Here is a 26,572-nt window from a genome sequence, read left to right as displayed (position 1 = left end):
GAGGAACCCAGCTGAGGCCAAAGTGTTTAACCCAAATATTGCAAAGTTGGATACCAAGACAGTAAGTTGCTATTTCATTGGCTACCCTGAAAGATCAAAAGGTTTTCGTTTCTACTGTCCAGACAGATACGCTAAGTTTTTGGAAATGAGACACGCCGTCTTCTTAGAGGACGAAATGATGAGGGGGAGCACGGTAGCTCGAAAAGTTGATCTTGAAGAGAAGAGGGTGCATGCACCTAATCCGAAGACTCAGGAGCCATTCTTTTCACTACCTGTTGATGCCGCACCGACAATCCCTGAGATTGTGGTGCCGACACCTGTTGCGACTCCACACATGGCAACAATGAGTGAAGGTCCGGAGCCTGTCCTTCAGGAGCCGACTCAACCCATTGTTGCACATGAAAGGGAGCTGCAGCAGCCCGAACATGCGCCACATGTAGAGACACAGAACGTGCCAGAAAATGAGGCCCTAGAAGGTCTCAAAGAGTTAAAAAGTCATCCATTCCAAAAGATTATAAAATTTATAATACAGAAAGAGTTCATATGGAGAATGATCCCACTTCATATGAAGAAGCCATGAGTAGTTCTCACTCATCGAAGTGGCTGGAGGCCATGGAAGATGAGATGAGATCGATGAGTTCCAACGAAGTTTGGGACTTAGATGAAATTCCTAAAGGAGCCAAAACGGTAGGCTGTAAATGGGTGTACAAAACCAAATATGACTCTAGAGGGAATATAGAAAAATACAAAGCACGACTCGTGGCAAAAGGATTTACACAAAGAGAAAGAATAGATTACAATGAGACATTTTCACCAGTCTCATGCAAAGATTCCTTCAGAATAATAATGGCACTGGTGGCACATTTTGATTTAGAGCTACATCAGATGGATGTAAAGACGTCATTTCTAAATGGGGATTTAGAAGAAATGATCTACATGAAACAACCCAAGGGTTTTATCATGGAAGGCAAGGAAAACATGGGATGCCGCCTAAAGAAATCTATTTATGGATTAAAACAAGCCTCTAGACAGTGGTATCTAAAGTTTAATGGGACTATTAAGAAATTTGGGTTTAAAGATAATGTTGAGGACAACTGCGTTTATGCAAAGTTTAAAGGTGAGAAATATATTTTCCTAATTCTGTATGTGGATGATATCCTGCTTGCTAGCAGCGATGTCAGTCTACTACTAGAAACAAAGAAGTTTTTGTCCTCAAACTTTGATATGAAAGATCTTGGTGAAGCTTCATATGTCTTGGGCATAGAAATTCACCGAGATAGGAAAAATGGGGTGCTAGGACTATCGCAAAGGCATATTTAGAAAAGATTATAAAGAAATACAATATGCATGCGAGCAATGCCACACCTGCTCCTATAGTCAAGAGCGACAGTTTTGGGAAATTTCAATGTCCCAAAAGTCAATACGAGATCGATCAAATGAAAGCGGTTCCATATGCTTCGGCTGTTGGAAGCCTACAGTATGCACAAGTGTGCACTCGCCCTGACTTAGCATTTATCACCGGGGTTGACTTAGCATTTATCACCGGGGTACTCGGTAGATATCAAGAAAATCCAGGCATAGAGCACTTGAAAATGGTAAAGAAAGCATTGCGTTACGCGCAAGGCACAAAAGGCCTCGTGCTAACATATAGAAGATCTGATTACCTAGAGATAAAAGGGTATTCAGATGCAGATTTTGCGGGAGATAAAGATGATAGAAAATCCACGCCTGGATATGTATTCACTCTTGCAGGCGGGGCTATTTCGTGGAGAAGTTCCAAACAGTCAATAGTTGCATAATCCACGATGCATGCAGAATTTATAGCATGTTATGAGGCCACGGGGCAGACGATATGGTTACATAAATTTATACCCGACTTGAAATTAGTGGATTGTATTGACAAACCACTAAAGATGTACCGCGACAATCAGCCCGCAGTGTTTTATACTCACAACAACAAGTCGAGTAATGCTACCAAACCAATAGAGATAAAGTATTATGTTGTGAAAGATAAAATCCAGGATCACACTATAAGTCTCGAGCATATAAAGACAAAGGATATGCTTGTGGATCCGCTTACGAAAGGCCTACCACCCAGTGTGTTCAAGGAACACTGAGCCGGCTTGTGTTTAAGGGAAAGCCTATGATTCCTGGATAAAGATTAGCCCGAAAAGAACAGAATTTGTTTCAAGATGGAAAGGTATGTCGTACTGTCTGATTCTATCGGCAATTGAGCTGAGACGATGAAACATGCTCTATATACTAATCGGTGGTGAAACAAGTAAAGCAAAAGGTATACAGTTAAAAGAAAGTAGAGATGAAGGGGGAGAATGTTAGGGTTGATCTCCCAGCCGTGTGGGCCCAACGGCCCATCGGGTTTAGATCTGACGCGTCCTGATCGAGGGCGCCAACCCAATATGGTTGGTGGGCCCCTGTCGCGCTGCGCTATATAAAGAGGTGGGGGGCCGGGGCAGGCACTACGAGGTTTGTCGCGTTGCCACCACCCCACCGAAATACCCCTACCAATCTAGGGTTGCGCAGAGAGCGACGGGAAGCTCCGTCCACGCCGTCGCCCCCCGCCGCCGTCACTCTCCCTCTCCGTCATGTCGTCCACGCCGGCATCTTTGAGCAGCCAAGGGGAAGGTACCCATCTCCTTCTCTCTCTCTCTCTCAATCCCGAATGCCATGTTGTATCACAGTAGAGCTATCTACCCGTTCCGATCTACAAGAGCAAGCTGATCAATGGTGTTCATTAACTCCAGAAACTGATGATATGCCTCTAATGAAAGAGGAAGGTGGAAATGAGCAATCCTGTAATGCCTCTAATGCGGTTGAACTGTTGGAATCTGAGTTTGCATCGTATAAGCTACTCCCTCCGTTATTTTGGGACGGAAGGAGTACATGGTTGGAGAGTGGAACGTAACGGTTCTATTCCTACGGGAATGGAATGGAAATGTTCTATTTTTTCTATGTTCTAAACCAAACACCTAGAACCACTGGTTTCATTTGGAACCAAGTGATTCCTAATTTCCTTTTTTTTTAAAAAAAATTAGATGGTTAGGCATATTAGAGGAACATTTCTGTTTGAGGAACCAAATGGTTCTATTGTTACGACCAAACACAAGAATTATCTCAATTACATATAATGCCGTCTCAAGTAGAAAAAACTACATGTTTCCTGAAATGCAGGAGTCTGACTCGTTGAACTATAAATAGAGTATTAATCCAGTAAAACTCTTGTCCTAAAGTACTAATTCAGTGAAAGTCTTGCGTCGATTTCCTGAATGCTGGCAACCTGGCCCTATGGAGCAAGTTTTGCCGCGTACAAGCTTAAAGCCACGTTTTTTTTAGGAACCACACGAGATAGGTGTGCCTTTTTTTTTTTGAAACAAAAGGAAAAAGAAAGAAAGAACACCCCTAAGGAGCTACTCTCTCAGGAGCCCCACATACTTCCACCTCTTGCTTTCGTCCGCGATTTCGTGTGAGAGCTTCTCCACCGAACCGAGACGCCACAGTCCTGAAAAATGCGGCGTTCTCTCTGGAGCCAAATTTTTTTAGGGCACTCTCGAGCGCAGGGTCAGGGAGGACAATGCCATCGAAGGATTTGCGATTTCTAGTGGGCCAAGAGAGGAACAACTTTTCTGGTCGATGGTCTCGAATTCTTGATCACATAGGATAGGAGGCAGGTCTCATCCTCAGCAAGGCCGTGGTACACCCGGCGCTCACCGGTCCAGCAACGATCTCTGAAGACCGTCCAGCAAAAATTTGAAATTTGAGCGGGGTCTTAGGAACGCCAGACGGTGTCAAAGCTAGCGGACATGGACCCGAGGAACATAGCCCACAGAGCGAGATACTCACGCGCCCCGAGCAAGGCCGAAAGGATCGACGTGACAGAACAACGAGGGGGGCAGATCCTCAATGCACTCCCCGTCCAGCCACCTGTCCCGCCAGAAAGAGCAAGAGGCGTGGAGGAGGGAGCGGGAAGTGGACGCAGCACGAACTTCGGCCAGGCACTCGCCGGCGATCTTGGCAGCAGCCGCCCTTTAGCATCGATAGAACCCATCCACAGGAAACTTAACCCCGCCGGAATTTGTCAGTTGCTTTGCTCACCCAGGAAGGCAGATCAAGGGCAAATTAAAGCATGTTGTAGATTGGCATGTCGGAGAGGACAGCTTGAACCAGCACATCGTTTGGTTGCCTGTATTGCACGAGAGTAGAAACGTGTGCAGGTTAAGTTGTTTGGTTGCCTGTACATGTGTGAGCTCCAGATGCAAATTAAGTTCGGGTGTCCATTCTGATGGTTTTGCTCTCACCTCTTCTTAAACACGGTGAACTTACATCCTATTTGTATCTACACCACACCATCGCACTTGTAAATAACTCGTAACCACTTCGTCTACGTACGTACAGCCCTTGAAATTTTAAAATTACAACATGAGAGTTGTGTGGAACAACGAGATAAAGCTAGTGGTCGCTCAAAGGAATTTTGAAACGCTCGAACAAGTACGATGACTGATGAGATCGATGTAAAAACTCCAAACGTAAACACGAGATTGAGGAGTTATAGTAGACCTTATAGCAAACAAAACTCAAAATTGATTACCGCAATGAAATCACATCGTCATTAAGTCGTCATGCATCTTTTTTTCGTGTAGAGATCATCATAAACCGATGAACTGGCCAAAAAAAGATGATTAAGAGAGCACTCGATAAGTGGATGGAGAAAGGCGCGCACAAAGAGACAAGCACGTGTCACAAGCTCACGGCTCATAACCACGTTGTCATGACAATCAAAATTTAAAATTCACAACGTGAGAGTAGCGTGGAACGAGGAGACGAAGCTAGCTAGTGGTCAAAGGAACTTTAAACATTTCATCTTGTGTGATGAATTTGACAAAAAATAACTAAAAACTTTGAGTTAACAAAATCTTGAATCGATCACGAAAATGTTATCGCATCATGAATCTTTACTACTACTTAAGTCACAGTTACGTCCGTGGTTACTGTACGTCCTCCCACCCCCCACCGAATTTTTTTTTCTGAAAAACCCGGTCCCCCCACCCCTTCCGAGGAAACATTCGCCCACAAGCAAATATTCAATCAAGCATCAATCGATTGAGTTCAGAAGATGGCCCAACGCATTAGGCAACTCTTGGAGAGATTTCAGGATAGTATGGAAAGATTGTTAGGAGTTGGCCGAGTTGTGGGAGTGATTTCAGGAGAGGCACATCTCGGCTAGTTGCACGTATAGCGTGAGTTTAGGGGCTAACGACCTGAGATTGGCTGTTATTTAAGGCATGCTTTGTAATCTTGTTTTTGGAAACAGAAAGAAGAATAGGAAAGGGGAAAATCTCGGGCTGTGAGAGGCAGCCTCGAGGCCCAGACCCTGTCTTCCTTATGTTCATGGTGTTGCCAAGAAAAGAGATATCATGAGAGAGGGAGCTTCAGCGACAGAGAAGAAGAACTGGGGTTGCAGATTCCTGCCGCGGCAGAAAACCTGCAGGCTGGAGCAGACGAGGAAGAAGACAAGCAGCAGCAGCTAGCTGCTCCAACATAGCCTTATCAGTTGCTGGGTATTAACTGGACAATTCCTGATCATGGTTCATGAAACGGTGCTAAAACACCCAACAATCCTAATGGATTTCATTCTGCCGAATCATCAAAGGTATGTGCTTGTTACTCCTGATTCTGATCATAGTTATCGTAACGTGCTTCTATCTAGAAGCCGAGGTACACCTATCATGTTTGTCAGTTATAGCTTTGTATGCTTTAAGAAGATCTATTTTGTACTTTGGGCTAGGTATTTTCTACTTCGTATGCTTCAAGGAAGGTAACTGGCTGAGATGAGATGCATAGTGGTTGCCAGAGAGAAGGGAAGTTACCATGTGGCAAACGTGATTAGCAATAAAAATGCAATCAGAGAGAAGGGAAGTTGGAGAATGAAACAAATATTTATCCTGATAGGTCAAAAGTTATACACAACGCACGGGCACTTCGGCTAATCAAAATTTAAAACACGGTTGCAGAGATTAACAAGACAGTGGGTGGAACCTTTAGCGTGACACCTACGCCAAGTCTGGGACTTAAACTTGGGTGGGCTGGTTCCACCACAAGGAACCAGACCAGCTGAGTTAGGCTCAATTCGCATACGATATTTCGACAACAATAATCGGCCTTGGCGGCCCACAGTGGGCCAGGGCCAGGCTGAGGCCGTATTATTTTTGATTTTCTTTAAAACGCGTATTATTGTCGAAAATGATTAAATAATATATTACCATCTATTAAATTGGAGTTGGTGGTGATGGTTGGGCGTCGTAGGTCAATTTTGTTAAAATTATAACAAATATGTCATTTCCCGTTATTTTCTTTCCTCCTGTCTTATTCACGATTTCTCCTCCTCCGTCTTACAACTGATGCCACCATGCACGCATGCCGACCTCGACGGCGCCATGAGCTGGCTACACAGAAAAATAAATAAAATAGTTTGTGTTTTTGTTGACCCGTAACAACGCGCGGGCACACCTAATAGTTTGTATTATTTTTAAAAAATTAGGTCGGATGGAGTACTCCCTCAGTTCCATAATTCTTGTCTCAAATGTCCCAAAATGTACGTTTCTATTCTTAAAAAGTGACTAGATACGTGTAATATTTTGACAAGAATTATGAAACGGAGGGAGTACGTATTAGCAGGTCACTTTATGAAAATTACCACCCATGCCACCGCTTAAATTTTTCCGCCTCCCTCCTCGTACGGCAGAAAAACCCCCGATCTTCCCCCTCGCTCGAAAGTTGCCCTCCGCCTCCTCCCTTCTAGCACCGCTGCGTCCCTCTCCCTCCCCTCCCATCCCATCCACCTCCTCCGCCGGATCCACAACGGCCGCCGCATGCCCCGCTCACCGGCGCCGAACCCACACGCCACGCGTAGCTCCCCTCCACAGCCCCCGGAAGCACCGTCACCCGGTCTGGGGTTTGCGCCGCTGCCGCCCTCCGCTCACCTGTGCCCAACTCCTCCGTCGGACCCGACGACTTCCATCCCCTTCAGACCCTTCTCCTTCGCCACCTCGCTCACGACGCTTAGCCCTAGGCCCTCCTCCAAGATGCCGCCGCCTCGCTGTAGCCCATGGCCGCGCGAGAACTGCCGCCTGATCAAGCCACCTCGCTCTTCATCAAGACCTCGCGGCCCTTCTCTTCCCCCTTACCAGCGCCGTGGCAACGCTCCCCCATCTATTTCCTGCGGCATACGTTCTCTTCCCCGTTCCCAGACCCCGCTCGCCTCTTCCCCCTCTCGTGAAACCCTAGCGGTCGATGGGAAGATGAGAAGACGGTGCATGGTGAGGCGACGAGCTTGGTGCAATATGGAGATTATTACGGTTTTTATGCCCATTCTTAGTCTCAGCGTTCAGTACATTGATTTGCATCAGATGTATGTTGTTCGGGTTGTTCTCTTTATCCTCGTTTGCATTTTTTCATCACACATTCTTCAGTTTATTGGGGTATGCTGTTCTTGCATCATTCGTTTATTAATGTTGAGCTTGCATGTGTAGGGCTAAACACAAGAGAAAGATCGAGTTCTTGTAATCCACCTGGGCTGAAGTCATAATCTTCTCTGCCTCTATTTTCACTGTTCTATTCTTTTTGTTGTGTTCCAGAACACTTTCCCCTAAAGTGTGTACTGAGTATAGTGTATTTCCTGCCTATATATTGCTGCCTATAAATATCCTGCCTAAATATTGCTGCCTACAAATAATTCACTACAAAATGCTACGTTGGGTGTCATCTTTTTGTTGTCAGTAGTTCTAAATGATCCTTGTTTGCAAGTTTAGAAACTGCATAGGCACACAGACGTTGTTACTCTCAGCTCACAAAAAAAATAAAATCAGCAACTAAGATGTAATGCTTGCGGTGTGTAAATAAAATAGAGAAACACATGCATAAATAGAGCAGACATTTATTCTTAACCCATATTTAATTAGAACCCATGTTCCGGCTTTAGAAATCTGATCTTTTATCTAGAAGGTTACCTCAGTCTCTTGCTTAACGATAGACAAACTAGCTAATTTTTTATTTGGATGTTAATAGTAGCTTGACCATATATTCAATTGCTTGTCCTTTATCCAGTACATGTAATCTGCCAAGTAATTTGTTTTTGGGTCCAATGGAAAAGTAGTCACGTGCTAGCACACACTATGTGCACTACTGATAGTTCCTTTAATGTAAGTGATTTGAAGTCAAGTATATTTCTTTAACTTGAATAAGAAAAATCAATCTGAGGTTTTCATGGTATGCACCTTTCTAATATGAAGACACAAGCCACTGAAGTCAGACTTATTTGCACATTAGGGCGTGGTTTGCATGATTTTCTTTTATTTATGCACTTCTATGACATGTCTGTTTGCACACAAATGACAGTGCCAATGGATCTGATAAAGGTTAGAAAAGGTCATTTTAAAACTTATCAGCACCATCAGTGAGAAGTGCAACTGGGACATGCAAATAAAGTTAGAACGATCAAGTATTTATTTCTCTCTGTAAGCAAGCCATTTATCTTTTCAATTGCTTCTGGGTCCACTTCTAGAAAGAATTTGCTTCTTCGTAATGATCAGCCTGCTCTTCAATCATCCAGAGATACTGCACTCCCTCCATGTGCATTGCAGCCTTTTCCTTCTGCAACCTATTAATCATAGCCTATTCAGTTGTAGGCTCTGTGGGAGATTTAATTACTTGGTTTTGGTGCCTTGGACTTCAGGTTGCTGCGTGAGGTCTCTGAACGCTCATGATTTGTTCTGGCTGCTGTGCAAGGCCATGCCGATTTGTCCAGCTTTCCATCTCTTCATGTCATCCCCTTTATTTCTGATGTATGTTTGGATCATTAGGACTTGACTTGTTAATTAAGGATTAGTTTCATTCTTCAAGGTATGTGTATGCCTTTGCTTTTATTAGGTGTCTTCTGATCCCATTAAAAAGGAGTAAGCCTGGGTGGAGATTGGCAGCACCAGTCCAGTGCATGGCATATATGTGCGACACACCTGCCCACAACATGTTTGTTGCAATGCCTAGCTAATTGATACACCTGCCCATAACATCTTTGTTGCAATGCCTCGCTAAGAGTGAGATTTTGAGATGCCTTAACTCTACCTTAAGTAATATGGGTAAATACTTTGTCTAGCTTCATTTTCCTTCAGAGACTTGATAAGTTATTAGGATTATTTTGTGCCCGGAGGTTCCAAATTGTTACTGCAAATGACTCAACTAGAAATTTGTGTCATGCCTTTTAATCAAAACTCTTCTGAACAAAGTAAGAAAATCCTTAAGATGTTAGCAATTTAGCCATTTGTATTGAAGGATATGCCGAAAGAGCAAACTAATCTTTCTTAAAAGAAAACCCGGATTAAGCCCATTCTCGTGAACCAAATGCAATGTAGCGATTTTACACATCAGTCTGTGTGAGTCGATGCAAAATGGTATTCTTATTGTGCTAATTGCTAATGAATCAGTGTGTTTCTTAGGACTCTCAAGACTTAAATTCCTAACAATAACTATGTGCTACTTCTTGGGACTCTTAAGTTACTACCACAAAAATGGTTGAGCCATATCTTCCCTGGTTAGGATTTAAGAGGATGTTTATCTCAGAAAATAATTTATTTTGTTAATTAGAGTATGGATATATTATGAACAGGTAATATGCACAAGCTAGATGCAATTGGTTTGAACTTGGTGATTGGTCAAGCTGGACAATAAATCTTTTAGTACAATCAATATTGTTTTTTAACTTGTGTAGCGGCATGCACATCAATTGTCTTATGAAGCTATTATATTTTTTCTTAGATTTTCACCCCAGTTTATCATTGTACATCTCTTTCACAAATTACGATCATTGCTTACCCCCTTCTAGAATTATTTATTATGAATTAGAATTTTTTTATGAATTCCTTATGTTTCTTGTAGACATTGGAGTTCATCATGAAGAGTGCTTTTGATATTTGAGATAGGTTTATTTATTACTTTGATCTTGATATGTAAATGTTGAAATTAGAAATGGCCCTGGTGTGCTCATTTCAAAAAAGTTGTTCTGAAAGGCTAAGAAGCAAGAACATCGTATGTTAACAGAGCAACATTTTGAAATTAATAGCCGACAACTGTGGTATTAGTTTTTGATAATAGAATGAGTGGTCTGTTCTATTTTTTTTATTTCATGCTCATACTGAAATAGGCGATTCATTGACGACGGCCATGGTATTAGTTTTTGATAATACAATGAGTTATTTGTTCTATCTTTTATTTCCATGCTCTTGTGCTCAAATAGGTGATGTTACACTTGTGATAGCAGGGTCCATGAACATGTTTCTGTTACATCGTTCGTGTCCATTGCATTACTTGTTTTGCTCCCACACCGTCACAAAAAGTGATTATATGACTTGGAATATATACTTGTACACAAACAACACTGCCTGGTTATGTGATAAATAGTGACTATATCTCATTCCTTTTATGTTTGGCATTTTCTTGCTACTTCCTTCGGCAACAGCACGCAGCATTTATGGTTCTTCCTTAGGTTAATGTCCTCCCTCACCCCCTCCCTTTTCCCCAATAGAACCCTTCTTGCCAATTGATGTTATCTCCCTATCCATATATGCAGGTACTGGTTGCTGTGGTCTTTCCGGATTCTGATTGTCCAGGGAATTTTCAAAACAACATTTGGTATATCGATCCCAAGAATCTCAGCATTTCTAATGGCTGCTGGTCAGGTTAGTTAATTTTCAATGCCAATTCTCACTTCATCTTCTTGTTTGTTTATGTATGTGCTTGATTCATGAAATAGCGCTTCTTCGGTTTCCTTTGTTCATGTAGGCAGCATTTTATATAGAACAGTAGAGTAAAAATGAGGAAACTTGATCGAGCTGTTCTAGAAAGAGGCGAATCCTGAACGTCACGTTCTGGTTCTGTTGTGCTTGTATGCACAAAACTTGCTGGGCAGCACTGATCTCTGTTCCTGGTTATCATTTCTACCACTAAATTTTGCATTGCTACCCGAGTTAATTACTAGAGATTCTTGAAGCATTTTCAATATCACTCCTCCTATGAAAGGGTGGAGAATTCTCGTTCGATGGCTGCGTCAACGTCATCGATCGGGTTGGTTCTTTCCTTGCGCTGCGTGCTCTTGATTTCGTGGGCTTGCCCAGCGTTTTCTTTTTCGGTGGGGGCCGACCCGTTTGATTTCTGGTGTTGCTGCTTCTGGGCCTTCGGGTGCCTTCCAGAAGGCTCTGTTGCCTCTGCGAGGCTGCGAGTCGCCTCTTTCTTCTTTCTGTTCGGTGGCGGGGTCTGGTTTTCTTCCGCGTTTTCTCTGCCTGGGTCTCAGGTGCGTCGCCTGATCGCCTCTTTCCTTTTTCTGTTCGGCGGCGGGGTTGGCGATGGTGGAGGCGGGCAGGTTCCTGGGTTGATTTGCTCGCTGGGTTTGCTGCTATGTGTTGGCATTGTCTCTGCTGTTGGTTCTCACTTTCCCGTCTTCTGTGGAAGGCTCGAGGCCTCGAACCATCTAGATCTCCCCTCTCTCTCGGGGCTGGTTTGCCCACCGCCTCTTCACGCGCTCCACCGGCCCTCTATTACTATCTACTCCCTCCGTTTCATAATATAAGGCGCCCACGCATTTCGAGGTCCAACTTTGACCATCAATTAGACTAACAAAATGTGAATTATGTGTTATAAAAATTATACCACTAGATTCATATCTGAAAGAAGTTTCCGACGGTATAATTTTTATAATACATAATTCACATTTTGTTGGTCTAATTGGTGGTCAAAACAAAATCTTGAAATGCGTGTGTGCCTTATAATATGGAACGGAGGGAGTATTAAATTGGAGTTTGTGGTGATTGCCACGGGCGCCGTAGGTTAACTTCATTAAAATTGCAACCAATATGCCACTGCCCGTTATTTTCTTTTCCTCCAGTTTTTTCACGATTTCTCCTACTCGTCTTACAACCGAAGCCACCACACCCGCATCCCGACCTCGACGGCGCCATGAGTTGCCTACACAGAAAATAAAATTAAATAATTTGTGATTTTGTTGACCCGTAGCAACGCGCGGGCACACCTGCTAGTATTACTTTGAGGCTTTGAGCCCACTGCATGCGAAAAATTAACTTCAATACCACGGCGTATGGTAATATGTGGTCGGCGATTGAGATTTTTTAATCTATACCAATATATTAAAGTGTCGTACTGTAGTGCAGTCGCCTAGGGTGGGTTCTAGGGCTCGTAGATTAGCCAGGCGACGGGCATGGGTTACCACCACCTCATCGTCGTCTCGCCGCCGGCGCAGCCGCCACCCCCGCGCCTCGCCCTCTTTTCCCGCTCGCCACGAGGGGCCGTCACCGCCTCTGCTTCGCACGATGGCGCTCGCTTGTCGGCGTGAGCAGCCACGCGGAGCAGAGTGGTTCTTCTGGTCGGCGTCTCCGTGCTCCCGCTCCTCCGCCTCCGTGACGCGGCGGCCGCCGCACATCCCTCGACGGCCGATCTCGTCACTGGTGAGTAGTTCTCTGCTCGGTTCGGGGATGTTATGTGATACTTTCCGTTTGAAATCTGATACGTACAATGTTGATGAGTTGGAGCCTTCATGGAATTGGGGTGAATAGGAGTACCTTGTTTGCTCAATGAGGGGCCGTCTTAAGGTCTAGTCTATTACTATCTATTAAATTGGAGTTGGTGGTGATTGGCACGGACGTGGTAGGTCAACTTTGTTAAAATTACAACAAATATGCCACTTCCCGTTATCTTCTTTCCTTCCCGTCTTATTCACGATTCCTCCGTGAGCCCATGCCCGAGCCTCCCCCTCCACCCCCAGCCCGATTTCTCCTCCTTCGTCTTACAACCGATGCCAACCGACGCCACAACACTCCAAGCAAAGCCGTCACGTCGCCGTCCGCTTCACCTGTTCTCCCACCACCTCCACCGCCGCCAACTGCCGGACTCGTGGGAGACGGCCGACCTTGACGGCGCCATGAGCTGCTTGCTCCATTCTGCCCGCCGCGTCAACTCCTCACTAGACCTCGCAACCCGGTGCAGCCGCATGACCGCATCCCCCAGCGCCCTAAGCGTCCCGACCTTCCCAGCCTTTGCCAACCACCTGCGCACCCCCTTGCAGCTGATTCCAGCCACCGGGTTCCGTAGCAATGCACGGGCACACCTGCTAGTCTAGAATAACACCCAAGATTGAGCACTATGGTTGTATGATCGATCTTCGTGGCCATGTCGGGTGATTGCCAGAAATATATAGGATGATACAAACAATTCCAATGAAGCTTAACATGGTAATATATGCAATGATCAGTGTTGTTCATTGTTATGTGTGTGTTGTCGTCTAGATAAATTCCTTTCTAGTTATGTCTTATAAACCTTTGATCGAGGTGCTGACCCAAACCATGTAATAAACCAATAAACTGGAGGTTTAGTGTTGCAGGCAGAGGCGGCAGTAGTAAGGTCGTCTTCGCTGCTCCGCTGCCGCCAACCCCTGCTTCTCGGCTCCACCAGCAGGGCGACCAGGATGACCCCAACATCGCCACCCCGTGGCTCAGCTCTGCCTCCACCTGCTGGAGCGGAGCTGGCAACAATGGTGGCTTTGCAGCGGCGCTCGACGCGGTGTCCGGGAACTCGCCCTCCGCCGCCGCGTCCTCTACCAGGTGCGTCCACGCTGACTCGAGATACTGCCGCCCTGTGCTGCCCAAATCCATTGATGCTCAGATCGAACGCGATCTCTGTCGCGTTCGTTTCCGGACCGAGACGATCGGATTTGGATTGCTTGTACTATTTGACTGCTCATTGCATACTAATTGTAGCCCAAAGTTGGAAAACCTTTTCCTGATGCAGATAACTCCTCGAGCAAAACCAACAGAAAAGCTCTTCAGCATTCAGAGGAAACCACTGTGACTAGAACCTTTTGTTTCTACGTGAGGGCGTGAGGCTAACAGGCATAGAGCTTTTGTTTCTATTGGAAAAAGGTCTGAATTATATGATTCAGTTGATGGGTAAGGGCTGCCATTTCTCCCACTTAGTAATGCATTTATATTGGGGTGAATTACTGTGTAATGGATTGTTTTATTTATATATTTGTGTTTATTTTTATCTGGGCAGTTCAGGTTTAGATGCACATTCTAAACTTCCTTCCAACAAATCTTCTTCTAACTTATGATAATTGATAATAACTATGTCCGGACCAGCAACCTCGGAGACTTCTCTTTCAGTCCATCGGCCCATGAGATTGTCAGAAATATATGTTGCAGCTGAGCATGCATTAAACAGATGATATCTAATCCTGATTTTATGGCATCACTTTCATCACCAGAAGAATTTGAGGTACTGTATTTATTCAACCATGCTCATCATAATAAAATCATTTTACTGTCCCATTAATTTTTTTAAATGTTCCTTATATGTTTTCGAATGACCTTAAATTTTCTTTACTTTTTTGCTGCTGATTTTTTGCGGCAGTGTGTATATTTATGCTGCTGCTGTTTTTTTTCCTTCACGTATCAGATAGTTTAATTTTTCATTGTTTTGTCTAACTAATTAATTTTAGAGACATTTGATTGAATGCTATTTTATTTATATAATTTCCCAAGCAATAGATAAATAAACTGCAACAGCAATTATTTTTCTGTCACCAGAATATATATAGGAGCTTACTAACGGTGAAGCTGACAATTAGCACCGCTCTTGGTGGAAAAGGCATGGAGTTCTTGATGGAGAGATTGCAGCTATATTTTTAATCATGGAAGTTATGGTTTGGCTGCAAAATCGTACAAGAAAGTTTGTGCTCTTTTTCCGCAGAAGGCTGGGAAGAGCTGTTGGCAGATGCTCTTCCTGATCTTGAGGAATGCCTGAAGATTTTAATGATTAAGCTGGTTATCTGGCTTCCTGTGTAAAGTTACTTTCTCTAAAGAGAGTAACTTGTTTTTGTCTAAAGAGTGGCAAGCTTTCCAATCAGAGGTTGTTCAGCTTGCTCGTAGCGAAATGAAGCATCTTGTGCCCCTTGATGTTTTGTCACTAATTACTTTTGCTGGAAATCCTGCTCCACCTCTAGAATTATGTGATGGGGATCCTGGTACATTATCTGTAGAGTTTGGAGTGGCTTCCCAGATGACATCACGCTCGAGTCTCTCAGTTTAAGTGTGTCAGCTTCCTAGTGTGGATGAAGGTCTTAAGGTACAGTTAATCTATTACATTACCAATTGCTTTTTTTTCCCCTGTGCAATGTGTACTTGTTATAAAGTCTGATATACTAGTGTTTCCAATTCAAATTCAGATTCATCACTGCGAAGTATATTGCATCAGTTCTTTGCTGTCACGTAATCGATTAATGATGCCATGTCATGCAGGCAATAAAGAGTTCAGATGCATGTGTTCTTGTACCAGGTAGAAATATTACCACCTTCGCCATTTCTCCACAAAAGCCTGGTTCCTACGTGTTGTGTTCTCTCACTGGACAGATTGGCAAGCTATCATTCAGATCACATGGATTTTCTCAAGATGGTCCGGTGGACCGTGGACACTGATGAATTCATGAGCTTTAAGAAGCCAACAAGACCTGTTTTGAAGGTAATGTAAGCTGGATGGTTATGACAAGTTGGCCGCTGTGAATCATGTCAACTAACCACCAGTCAGTTAGCAATATTTTGAAAAGTAGATCACACCCTGTGGGTTGCTGCGTGATATGCTCAAAAATAGACATGAAGAGCTGTGCGTAAGGCAGTAAAAATGTAGAGAAATTCCCTCAAAGAAAAAGTAAAAATGTAAGGAAATTAAGATTAGTACTTAATAGTAAAAGATTTTGTGGGCATTTTTATCTACAACATGTTGAGGTTGCTTACTACAAATGTGTTTTTCGTGGCTCTGATTTCATCACACTTAAACAGATTGCTTTTTACTGATATAGTTGTTTTAGGACAGCTATAGTGTTCGTGCTGCTCTAATTTAGGTGTGACGAATCAATTAGATTCGAAATCCCTGGTCAATATTAATATTATCCGTGGTCAAAAGATTGGTTTGGATTTAGGTTTTGCTTTCTAGGTCTATGCATATTTTCCTTGGTGCTCATATATTGGCCGTAGCCAATTTGCTGGTGCAGGCACTGATGCACCTTCATAGCTTTCAAGAATTTTGTATGGACTTTTTTATTTCAGATTCTGAAGCGCATCTGGGGAGTAAACAATGGCAGTTGCATCACTTCAGATCTAGATATTTCTATGCGGTTATGAGAATTTTTGTACTGTTTTTTTTGGTATCCTTTGTCATCCTGCTTCCTGCCTTATTTATAACCATCTGGCTAGACTGCTGCTCCTTGAATGTTAACTTAAAAATCTTTCCTATAGTTTAGTTGTCCATTCCTCTATTATTATAGAATGCATCAAGCTAAATTGTCACTCAATAGAGCATAGTTAACTTTCATGGTGTTTATTTGATTAGCTGCTCCTTTCCTTTTATCAATGCTTATAGTGTACTTTTTCCGTTGGAAAGAAGCATGCATGCTTCAACAGAGAAGCAAATCAGTACTCAACAAAAATCCATGAATGGAAGCTTATGTTTGTTTTCATGCTTAAACATTTGATTACCGTCACTGCTTCTGAATATGTTGCTGTCCATATGTGTTTCTGATCTGCGGCATGTACAAACCGAGGTGAATTCTTTTATTCCTTGTTCCTTGTATTATCATGTTTGATATCTGCTTTCTATTGCTACACTGCAAGATATCCCATAGTGTTGCTTTTTATGCTTATACAATAGCTTCTCTTGATGTTAGACTTCCTGTAATGCTTCATGCTTAGCTTCAAAGAATTTAGTGCGTTTGGGCCTAAAGTGGTTTGATGTTTACCTATCCTTTTCGTAGCATGGTATACCTCTTGGAGTCAGTTCCATCCATGCATCGCTCCCAATTCGCACAATGTGCCAATATTTAGACTAAACACAAAGATTTCTCCTATTTCAAGACTTATGTTAGATTGGCATAAGAATATAATAGTGTGACAAATTACAAGAAAGCTGGTGATTTCTTCTCCCAGCTCCTTTTGTTGTTTCAGCATGTAAGTAGCCACCTCTGTCCGTACTACAATGCTGCAAATATTCAAGTATTCAAATCCTGAACTGCAAGTCTCTCACTTATAGTCAAAATAAGTTTGAACTGCAAGTCTGCAAATTATGCTATATAATCATCTTTTGCTCATATTTTTAAAACCATTGTGGATCAATGAACCAATATTGGCTATAGTTTCTTAATATCTGATAACTACAGATGTTCGGTAAGAGGTTAATTGAGTGTCTAGGGATATAAATAATAAAATTTATACTTATCACAGAAAGGATTTTACTAACTTTGAATAAAAAACAAGCCTGCCAAGTGAAATTGGTCAATGATGTTAAAAGTAAGCGAACCAGTAGAAAGAACTAGACAACATTTATTAAACTTCCATCTGTTTATGCCATGTAATGTTTAATTCAAAGCTTCAAAATATCTCTGCTATCTACCTTTTCTACTTGTCCTACATGTTGAGCCATCTATATGGACCATATTAATGTCATGATGCAATTTAGGCATGTGGGTGTACAAGCAATATCTGGCATCCTAAGCAAGGACTCAAGGGTTACTGTCCTTCTGAAAGGTGGTAGTAGTGCATGAAATTGTAGCCTAGCAAAGCTTGTACCCCATCCATGAAGTACTGATGCTCCTTAAGACTTGCTGTACCAGCAGTACCCTGACGGCGCAGCTAGGGGGGAGCGAGCAGGGGTCAGACCCCCCCCCCCCCCCCCCCCTAATGGTTCACCCCCCCTATGGATTTTCAGTCCGTAGAGATATAGATCAGGTGCTAATGACGCAGGATATAGATGTAACGAGGAAAGGGCCCAAGAAAAGAAAGAAAGCCCATCAGTACTCCCTCCGTTCCTAATTAATGGTGCCGGCTTTTTTGCAAAGAAATCCCTGTAAATTCTCAAAATAAACCTGCAGTCCACGTTCTATTGGATCTTTTGCGAAAAAAACCCTGTAAATTTTCGAAATTAACGCGCAGTCCACGTTTAATTGAAGATGTAGACTGCAGATTTATTTCGGAAATTCACAAGGATTTCTTTGCAAAAAGGCCGGCGCCAATTAATTAGGGACAGAGGGAATAGTTGGCTGCGTGCGCTGCTCGGCAGCCTAGGCGATGGTTCAACTTCTGCTTTCGTCGCCCTTCGTCTAGCATCTTCCTCCGTTCATTATTACTCCAGATCGCCATCTGCAAAGCTGCAGCTTCCAGGCGCCAGGTAGTTGCTATTATTAAATCTTGTTTGTTGTCTCGTCGAGTCATCGGACGACGGCGCAATCCTGCTGCAAAGCTCAGGTAACTCATTTCTTTAATTCTTTAGAAGATTAGATCACCAATTCATCATTCAATTTTCAAATCACTCATCAGATCTGTATTTTTTTTCTTGCATAACCGTACATAATACAACTAATCTTATGTATTTATTTCTGACCAGACGAGGGTATGTATTTTTATCTAATCAAGCCTTCAATACTTTCTTTTTTTTTAGAAAATCAACTCCTCAATTCTAAAGATTGCTTCTCAGATATGATCGGGCACTAGTTGTCTAGTTGATACTTCTTTTGTCGACTAATATTGTAGGTTATTGTTTGATTTAGGTAGTACTTCTTTTGTAAATTAGTACAACATGTAAAATAGGTTAACTAATACAATTGCATATGAGATAATTGAGCAATCAATTGTGTTTATTTTTTTATGTCTCCAATGATATTTTTGATTTGTTGGAAGAGCTTGGTAGTTGTCAATAATTTGAACTGCTATATCGCATACAAAGACACATATGGTTTAAGATCAATGCTATATTAGTAATTTAGTAATTTTTGCGAGATCCTTTTTTTCGCCCCCCTCAAGTTCAAATCCTGGATCCGGCCCCTGACATACACCAGATACTTGCACAACTCTAATACGGCCTTTGTACATATTGATAGTGTGTTCTTTGGTTCTTGTTTCTTCTTTACGAAAAAGAATAGAAAATCCCGACACATTCCAAAACATACCAATAATTGTGCCTCAGCTCACTCTAGCAGCCCACCTTCCTCCTATTATCCCAACAGAGGTGTCTTCCTGCGTGACTGTCTCAAACGAGAGGGGCGTGCAGAGAGTATAATGAGGAAACGGGTATGTCATTGGATCTCCCGGAAGAAGACAGATGAAGAGAAGAGATGCTGCAGCCTGTAGGAGGAACCTTATTTAGCTGCAGCCTGCAATTTTTCAAGTTCAAAATCTATTTCTGGCCTTTTTTTGTGATCTTATATCCATACAGTAGAATGTTAGAAACATATGAGTGGGAGTACAGACTCTTACATTAGCCTTGGTTATGAATGGTTCATTAATTAGCCAATGTGTTCCAGATAATATAGATATGAACTAATATTTGCTATACTAAACTCTGGCACCTTTCTTTATCATGCATTATGTGTTTATTGACCAATTGATCTTGATTTTATAACTGCAATTGAGTTTGGTATCAAAGAAGAGGACCATTCAACTTGCTGCACCGTCGAACCTGCTAGCTACTAGAACTACTATATTTTGGTGCGTCTATTCCTGATATCTTGCAAACTGGATACACACACAACGTTGTTTTTGTTTGTGGTAGTGCTGGTAAAAGAAAAGTGTATATATTTTGATCTGTAATATCTCCTCACTTACTGCTTTAGGCATTTCATTGATTCTTAGTCTCTTCTACTTCTCACTTCTGGGAGGGATCCAGGTACCATACCCTGGAATGCACATCCAGAACCTGAAGGTTTTGAAGGCAATGCTGAAGTTGGAGCTTACCAGACTCCACTGTTGCGTTTGCCCTGAATTAAAGATGTTGTCAATGGAACTGCTACAAAGACAAAATACTGTGATACCTGCATGCTAATCAGGTGAACTGAAAGGATTCCTTTGATTTGTTCAGTGGAATTACAGGTTCTTTTATATGTTTTGACCATCCCTGCCCATGGGTAGGCAATGCATAGGACTTGTGAGATCATTAACTGAAAACACGCACATGCATGAGTAGCAGCATGTCCTACTTTCTTACATAGTTTGACTTCTATGCATGTTATGTTCATGATTTGTTCTAAGGATTTTTCGATGAGATCTTGTGTAACCTTTTTCTATTTATGTTTTTGCCATATTTCATCTCTCAATGTACTATATGCATATGCGTGTTAGCTTGATGCAGTTGCTTATGCTTAGAGCATTTCTCGTGTTCAAACATGCCCAATTCTATTTAACTGATAGATTTTGAAATGCTTTAAAGTGCTTATGTTGGTGTTAGTTGTGATTAGTAAGGTTAGAGGGTCCAAATGTAAGGATAAGAAAAGAGCAGAGGAGAAGGATCTGGAATAAAACGGAAGAAATCCAGTGCTCCTTCCTGTAGTGTTCTTCTCCCCTCTTATGTAACACCAAATCCAGGAAAATTAAAATACTTTTGGAGTTGATTTCATCATGGCATCAGAGCGGGACGATACTTGTGTATTCTCCTCGCGTTTTTGAGCAAGAACTGGTCGCCGAGGTGCTGTGTCAACTGTTTGTGGAGGTCACGGCCGGTTTTGTCTCAGTCGGTGGTGGAGCCTCGATTGAGTGCAGATCCTGTGTGATCTTGCCAAGGTCCGCTCGGACGCCGTTTCTGCGGTGCCACCGTCGATTGGTCGCAAGGAGTGTGCGACGAAGCTGTGTTCATCCCCAAGTCGCTGTTGTTCTTGTCCCAGGTACCTACAACTGCAGTCCATATCAAAGCGATCTTTGTTTGCTATTGTGTCGCTGTCAGTTGAAGAAGGCACTTGTCGTATTGCTATTTGTTGCTGCTCTACGTGAGATTAAGAATTAGCATCCCTGTTGCTCAGTGGCCGGATTAAAGAATTCATAATTTGCTAGTGTTGCCTGTGTGCATTTGAGAACAAACCGTGTCAGTACTTGCTGTGAATACTAGTACTTGTCTAAACTTGTGAGCCTTGGTTGCAATATGGATCCAAGTAAAGAGAAAATAGGGGGCTCTAGTGTTGACAAGTTATATGAACTTTTATGTAAGATGATGGAACAGCAGCAGCAATCGAAGGCAATTTCTGAAAGAGTGAAATACACACTGGAACCCAATCCAGTGAAGTTGTCAGGCCCCAAGTAATTATGTTATCTGGGCACGCCATGCTCAGCTGATTTTGAGCTCTCATGGTTATGATAATCTGCTTGTTGGTGAAGAAGGAACACATGATGGGAGACATTGCTGCAAAGCAGACAAATAATCGGGTATTGTTGTGGCTGTTGGGAAGTATGGATCCAATGGTTTGGCAGCAGGTTGAGATCATGTCTACTGTATCTGAATTGTGGACAGCCTTGGAAATGCAGTTTGCTGGGAAGTCAAATAAAATACAGGCCACTCGTATCATGGAGGAGCTTACCCATTTGAAGCAAGGCAACATATCCTGTGCATCCGGGTGGCCGTGTGTATCCGTGCATCCGTCGATTCCCAGCCATCCGATCCGATCGCAGGCACGGCATTCTAATTAGGATATTTTGCATCTAGACGCCCAACAAAGTTCAAGTCTGCACTAGAAAAAGCCTGAGCGTCGCCGACTCGTAATGTTCCCCGATCTGCGAGTCAGCCGGTCCGTGGATGCATCCCTGATCCGGCCTCTCTGCCATGGGATGGGAAACACGCCGACGGACGACCAACACAGCGGCGGGCGGCAGCGGCCAGCGGCTACACAACACAATAGCCGGTGGCAAACTAGTAATCACCATTCAGTTATTCACCCAATGCTCTGAAGAAGACTCGTAACTTTCTGACTCTCTCCAGTGAAGAGCTTTCAACCTGCGAGATTCACTCCTTTAATTCATGGAAGCGCGGAAGTTGAGATGAATCCCCCGTTTACCTCAAACATGCATGGTTTTAGGAGAGCGATTTCATTGGTGCGTCAATCTAATTCAAGGCGCGCTGTCTGCAGGTCTGGTATTGAATCGATCTGTTCAATTCATCAATGACTGGGCATAAGCGTTCCTAGGGATTTAATTGCAAAAGGAAGTAACTTAGCTGTTTGTGCGGGCGTGTATGTGCAAAATAGTCAGCGTTTTGACGTCGTCCGTACGATTTACATCAGAGGATGGAGGAAAGATGGATGCACGGATACAGAGTTCCCGGATGCGCAGGATACGGTGCCTTGAAGCAAGGCACAAAGACAATAACAGAGTATGTTGGAGACTGAAACGGTTATACAGAGATTTACATTACTATCATCCATTCCAGCCTATTGATAAGAATGATATGACTATTCACCACAAATGGTTTGAGTCACTTGTAGCCAAATTGTTCCTTGATGGTTTAAATGGGGAATTTAACCTTCGGAGACAGATTATATTTTCTCAGCCGGAGTGGCCCAGTCTAGATGATATTATCTCGAGTGTAATTGAAGAAGAAACACGGTTGGCTCAGCCTAAGGAGGATGATTTAAAAGTTGCAGATGATCGTGCAGCCCTGTCAATGCAATCACGGCATGCATCAAGACCTTATAGAAGACTGGATAAGAGTAAACTCTATTGTGACCACTGCAAGAAGAGTGGACACACCAAGGATATGTGATTTGACTTGCATGGTTTCCCTTCATGGTGGGACAAAGGAAGGCCTCAGCCAGGGGGAGCTCACGAAGCTAACAGGAAGCAAGCCAACCACACTACATCCATACGGGAGCAACCGGTGGTAGATTTATGAGTTCTTGAGGAGTTTCAATCCAAGCTCAAACTCTCTGAAGACTTGTCTTCAATCCATAACTCCTCTAAAGATAACTCTAGTCTTCTTGTCACCTCTCGTCAAGTTACGAAATGTCATCAGGCCCATACCTCTTCTACTCCAGCAAACTCCTGGATAATAGATGCAGGAGCAACCAACCATATGACAGGAGCTTCAAATTTATTTACTTCCTATATACCATGTTCAGGTAAGGACAAGTACGTGTAGCTGGTGGATCCATGTCACCTGTTGTAGGACGCGGATCCATTAGATGCTCTACGACATTGTCCTTATCGCCTGTCCTCCATGTTCCTAAATTCCCAGTTAATCTTTTGTCAGTTAGTTCAATTACAAAATCCCTTAACTGTGGAGGTTGGTTTGATCCTACTTGCTGTGCTTTTCAGGAGCTGAAGACAGGGAGACTTTTGGGGACTGATACCGTGCATGATGGACTCTACTACCTTGTTGAGGGAAGTGACGAAGTTGCTCTTGCATCCTACTTGTCTCCTCACCAAGAGTTGTTGCTGCATCACTGCAGGCTAGGACACCTATCGTTTGCTGTCTTGTCTTGTATTTACCCTACTTTGTTTAAATCATGTGCTAGAGAGTTCTTGCCATGTGATGCTTGTGAACTTGCTAAGCATACTAGGGGTTCATATCCTAGTGTTATGTTAGTTTAAAAAGTAATGAACCTTTAAAAATAACTAGCATCATGGCCCTTGCAAATGCGAGGGCATCATCCGTAAGAGCTAAGAATAATCTTATTTTTATAGATAAAAGCATATGTTAGGTCTCTCAGTTGGCAACGAAATTTAGAAATGGTCTTTCAACTTCAAATCATAAATATTTGGTCCCTTGGCTAACAAAACCAAAAACTTTTAGTCCCTTCAACTACGCCATGTGGAGTCAAAACCGTTTAGATCTGGGAGAAGGACCAATTTTATCATGTTTTGCTAATTGAAGAACCAAATGTATGCGATTTTGTGTTCGGTGACCATTTCTAGACTTTGCTACCATTTGAGGAGCCAAAAATATTTTTTCTCACTCTTTTTTTATACACCTAATAAGGGGTCGATCTAATAAGAGGTATGGACTATGGATTTCTTGAGTTTCATCTCGATGTGCTGACGCTCATAAATGTTCCAATTCACTTGAGTATCGTACTTCCGTGTTTTTTACAAAATTATCTAGAAGTCCATAAGTTCTCAGTATATATATTTGTGTACATAATCAATTTTCATGTACGTAAAACACACAAACGTATAACCATCATGTAAAGTAACCAAGTTATCTCTCTACTTCTTCCTATTCAGATTATTATGTTATCACAGCTGATACGGAAAATATAGCTGACCCGATTAAAAAATGAGCATAGACCCCGACGGGTAGAAATCTAGCCCTCTCACACGGTTTATGACTTTTTCATCTTGTGCTTTCCGATCGTGATGGTGCCCCTGTTGTATTGGGCTCGTGTTGTTTTTTTTTCCTACAACGAAGACTTTCTCCTTACAATTTTTTTGATTAGTGAACACCATACAAACTTGTACTAAAAATCTGTGCCAATTAATATGGAACGGAGGGAGTATTTCTTTAGGGGAGAGTTATTGATCTTTTCTCGTTTATCTATTAATAGTTATATCCAATTATTATATGCGCAGTTAAAAACCCAATTGCACCAATTTGTTTTGCCAACTACTCCCTCCGTTCCTAAATACTTGTCGTGGTTTTAGTGCAAAGTAGAACAGAGGGAGTACATTGTTTGGAGCAGCAGAGTTCTTGCAACTTACAAACCTATCTGTGGTATGAGAAAATTTCAAATCGAACTGCACTCACCTGCAGAAAGAGAACTGGATCGGAGCAACTACCGACCTTTCAGAGGCAAAATTTCAAATCGAACTGCAATCACATGGAAGGAATTCTATGGCGGCACATTGGGTTTGGTTATTTGGTTATGAGGGGTTGGTAGTCGGGGCTGGCCGTACGGCCTCTGCTCGCAAGCATCATCAGCGGAACGCGAGCGTCACCGGCAACACCCGTGCTCCACGTGTGCACGCTGGAGGATGGCGTTGTCCTAGCCTTGTGCCTTGGCGATGCCATGGACGGCTCTGCCCAGGTACCCAGATCGAGATCCAGCTGTAACGATGGAGTATCTCCGTAGGCCACTCAATGCAAGGATGAAGAGGAGATGGAGATTGATCTTTTTCCGGCAAAATACATCGTCAAACTGATTTTACAGGGAGTAACGTGGATCCATCCTTAAATCTATCTTTTTAGGGAGGGACGGGGATCGATCCTTGAACGCTTGGAACGAAACAGTCTGTCTGTTTTTTAGATGTGCGACGTGTGGAGCCCCAATAGGAGGCATCTAATCCGTTGATTGTGTGTTTAGACGGCCAGATATTTTGCTTTTTTGTGGGATTTTCTAGAGGTCTATCTTTTTTCTGGTTGCTTCGTCATGTACTTTTAATATATAATAGATCCACTCTGATGTTTGGGGACCATGTGAGGTCCATTCCATATCTGGACACAGATGGTTTGTTACTTTTATTGACTGTTTTAGCCGATATACATGGGTTTATCTTTTGAAGCATAAGAGTCAAGTGTTCTCTATTTTTAAATATTTGTGTGCTCTCATTAAAAATCAGCATGGAGCGACTATTAAAGTACTTCGTTCAGACAATGGTACTGAATATATTAATACAGATTTTAGTCAATTTCTTGCAACAAATGGTATTGAACATCAAACAACTTGTGTTGATACCCAGAATAAAATGGAGTGGCAGAGAGAAAAAATAGACATTTACTTGAAGTTGCACGTTCACTTATGTTTACAACGAATGTCCCCAAGTTTTTGTGGGTTGAGGCTATTAAAACTGAAGTATATCTTATAAATCGTATGCCTCTCCGTGTTCTTGATCATAAAACTCCTGCTGAGTGCTTATTAGATTCAAATGACTATGTTGTTCCTTCTTAAGTTTTTGGGTGTGTTTGCTTTGTGCATGATTATCGAAACTCAGAGAGCAAATTAGATCCTCGTGCATTAAATGTGTTTTTATGGTTATTCTTCTTCTCAAAAAGGTTATCGATGTTGGTGTCCTGAACATCTCTCAGCATGGATGCAACCTTTAGGGAATGTGAACCTTATTATGGGTCATCTAGTAGTACTGGTATTGCTCTATCACCACCTGAAGTGGGACAAGAGAGGGAGAATGAAAATGAAAGATCTCAGTATCCTGTTCTTGTTCCCACCTCAGGTGGTGTACAAGGTTCATTAACTCTTGATACAAATGATACTTCAAATGATAATATTTCAATCCAGGGGGAGGAATCACATGGTGATTCTTCTCATGAAGACAATGAGGATGCAATAGCAGATTCATCAGTTCCATCTCAAAGGGCAGAGTCTACTATGCATGAGGATCCAGGTACCAATTTTATTTTCCCTAGTTCTATAGCTCTTATTAGCACCGCAGAGCAGATTGATAATCAACCATCTAGTGATAACCCACCTATTGCCTTAAGGAAATCAACAAGAACACGACACACTCCCGAATATCTTAAAAGATTATGTTGGCCATAGATATGACATTGCAATTTTATTTCCTATAAGCATTGTAGTCCATCCTTCCAAAGTTTCATTGCCTCACTAGACTCTACTTCGATACCACCTTGGAGAGTAGCTTTAGAGGATAAAAAACGGAAAGAAGCGATGATAGATGAGATGAGAGCCTTGGAAAAAAATAAAACTTGGGAGCTCGTGGATCTACCGCCAGGTAAGCAACCTTTA

The 26,572-nt window shown here is 42.6% G+C and overlaps 1 protein-coding gene across 1 annotated transcript; it reads left to right on the top strand.

Annotated features, from left to right (window-relative positions):
* Positions 1-6,853: 6,853 nt before the first annotated feature.
* LOC100827833 (MICAL-like protein 1) lies at positions 6,854-15,642 on the top strand. The gene is made up of 7 exons (XM_024457192.1): positions 6,854-7,370; positions 10,637-10,745; positions 13,457-13,676; positions 13,864-14,021; positions 14,128-14,349; positions 14,661-15,198; positions 15,372-15,642. The coding sequence occupies exons 1-4, from the start codon at positions 6,885-6,887 to the stop codon at positions 13,865-13,867; spliced, it is 819 nt and encodes a 272-aa protein (XP_024312960.1). The 5' UTR covers positions 6,854-6,884; the 3' UTR covers positions 13,868-14,021; positions 14,128-14,349; positions 14,661-15,198; positions 15,372-15,642.
* Positions 15,643-26,572: the final 10,930 nt, after the last annotated feature.

Source organism: Brachypodium distachyon, chromosome 1, assembly GCF_000005505.3.
Source record: "Brachypodium distachyon strain Bd21 chromosome 1, Brachypodium_distachyon_v3.0, whole genome shotgun sequence".
Classification (NCBI taxonomy): domain Eukaryota; kingdom Viridiplantae; phylum Streptophyta; class Magnoliopsida; order Poales; family Poaceae; genus Brachypodium; species Brachypodium distachyon.
The sequence above is the reverse complement of the archived record's forward strand: the minus strand, read 5'-3'. Positions and strand labels throughout refer to the sequence as shown.

Bases quoted from the DNA above. Each gene is read 5' to 3' on its own strand.
- LOC100827833 (XM_024457192.1), top strand. From the start codon at position 6,885: ATGCCCCGCTCACCGGCGCCGAACCCACACGCCACGCGTAGCTCCCCT. The intron at 7,371-10,636 runs GTTTTTATGCCC...CCATATATGCAG, and splicing joins GCAATATGGAGATTATTACG to GTACTGGTTGCTGTGGTCTT. The intron at 10,746-13,456 runs GTTAGTTAATTT...TTAGTGTTGCAG, and splicing joins TTCTAATGGCTGCTGGTCAG to GCAGAGGCGGCAGTAGTAAG.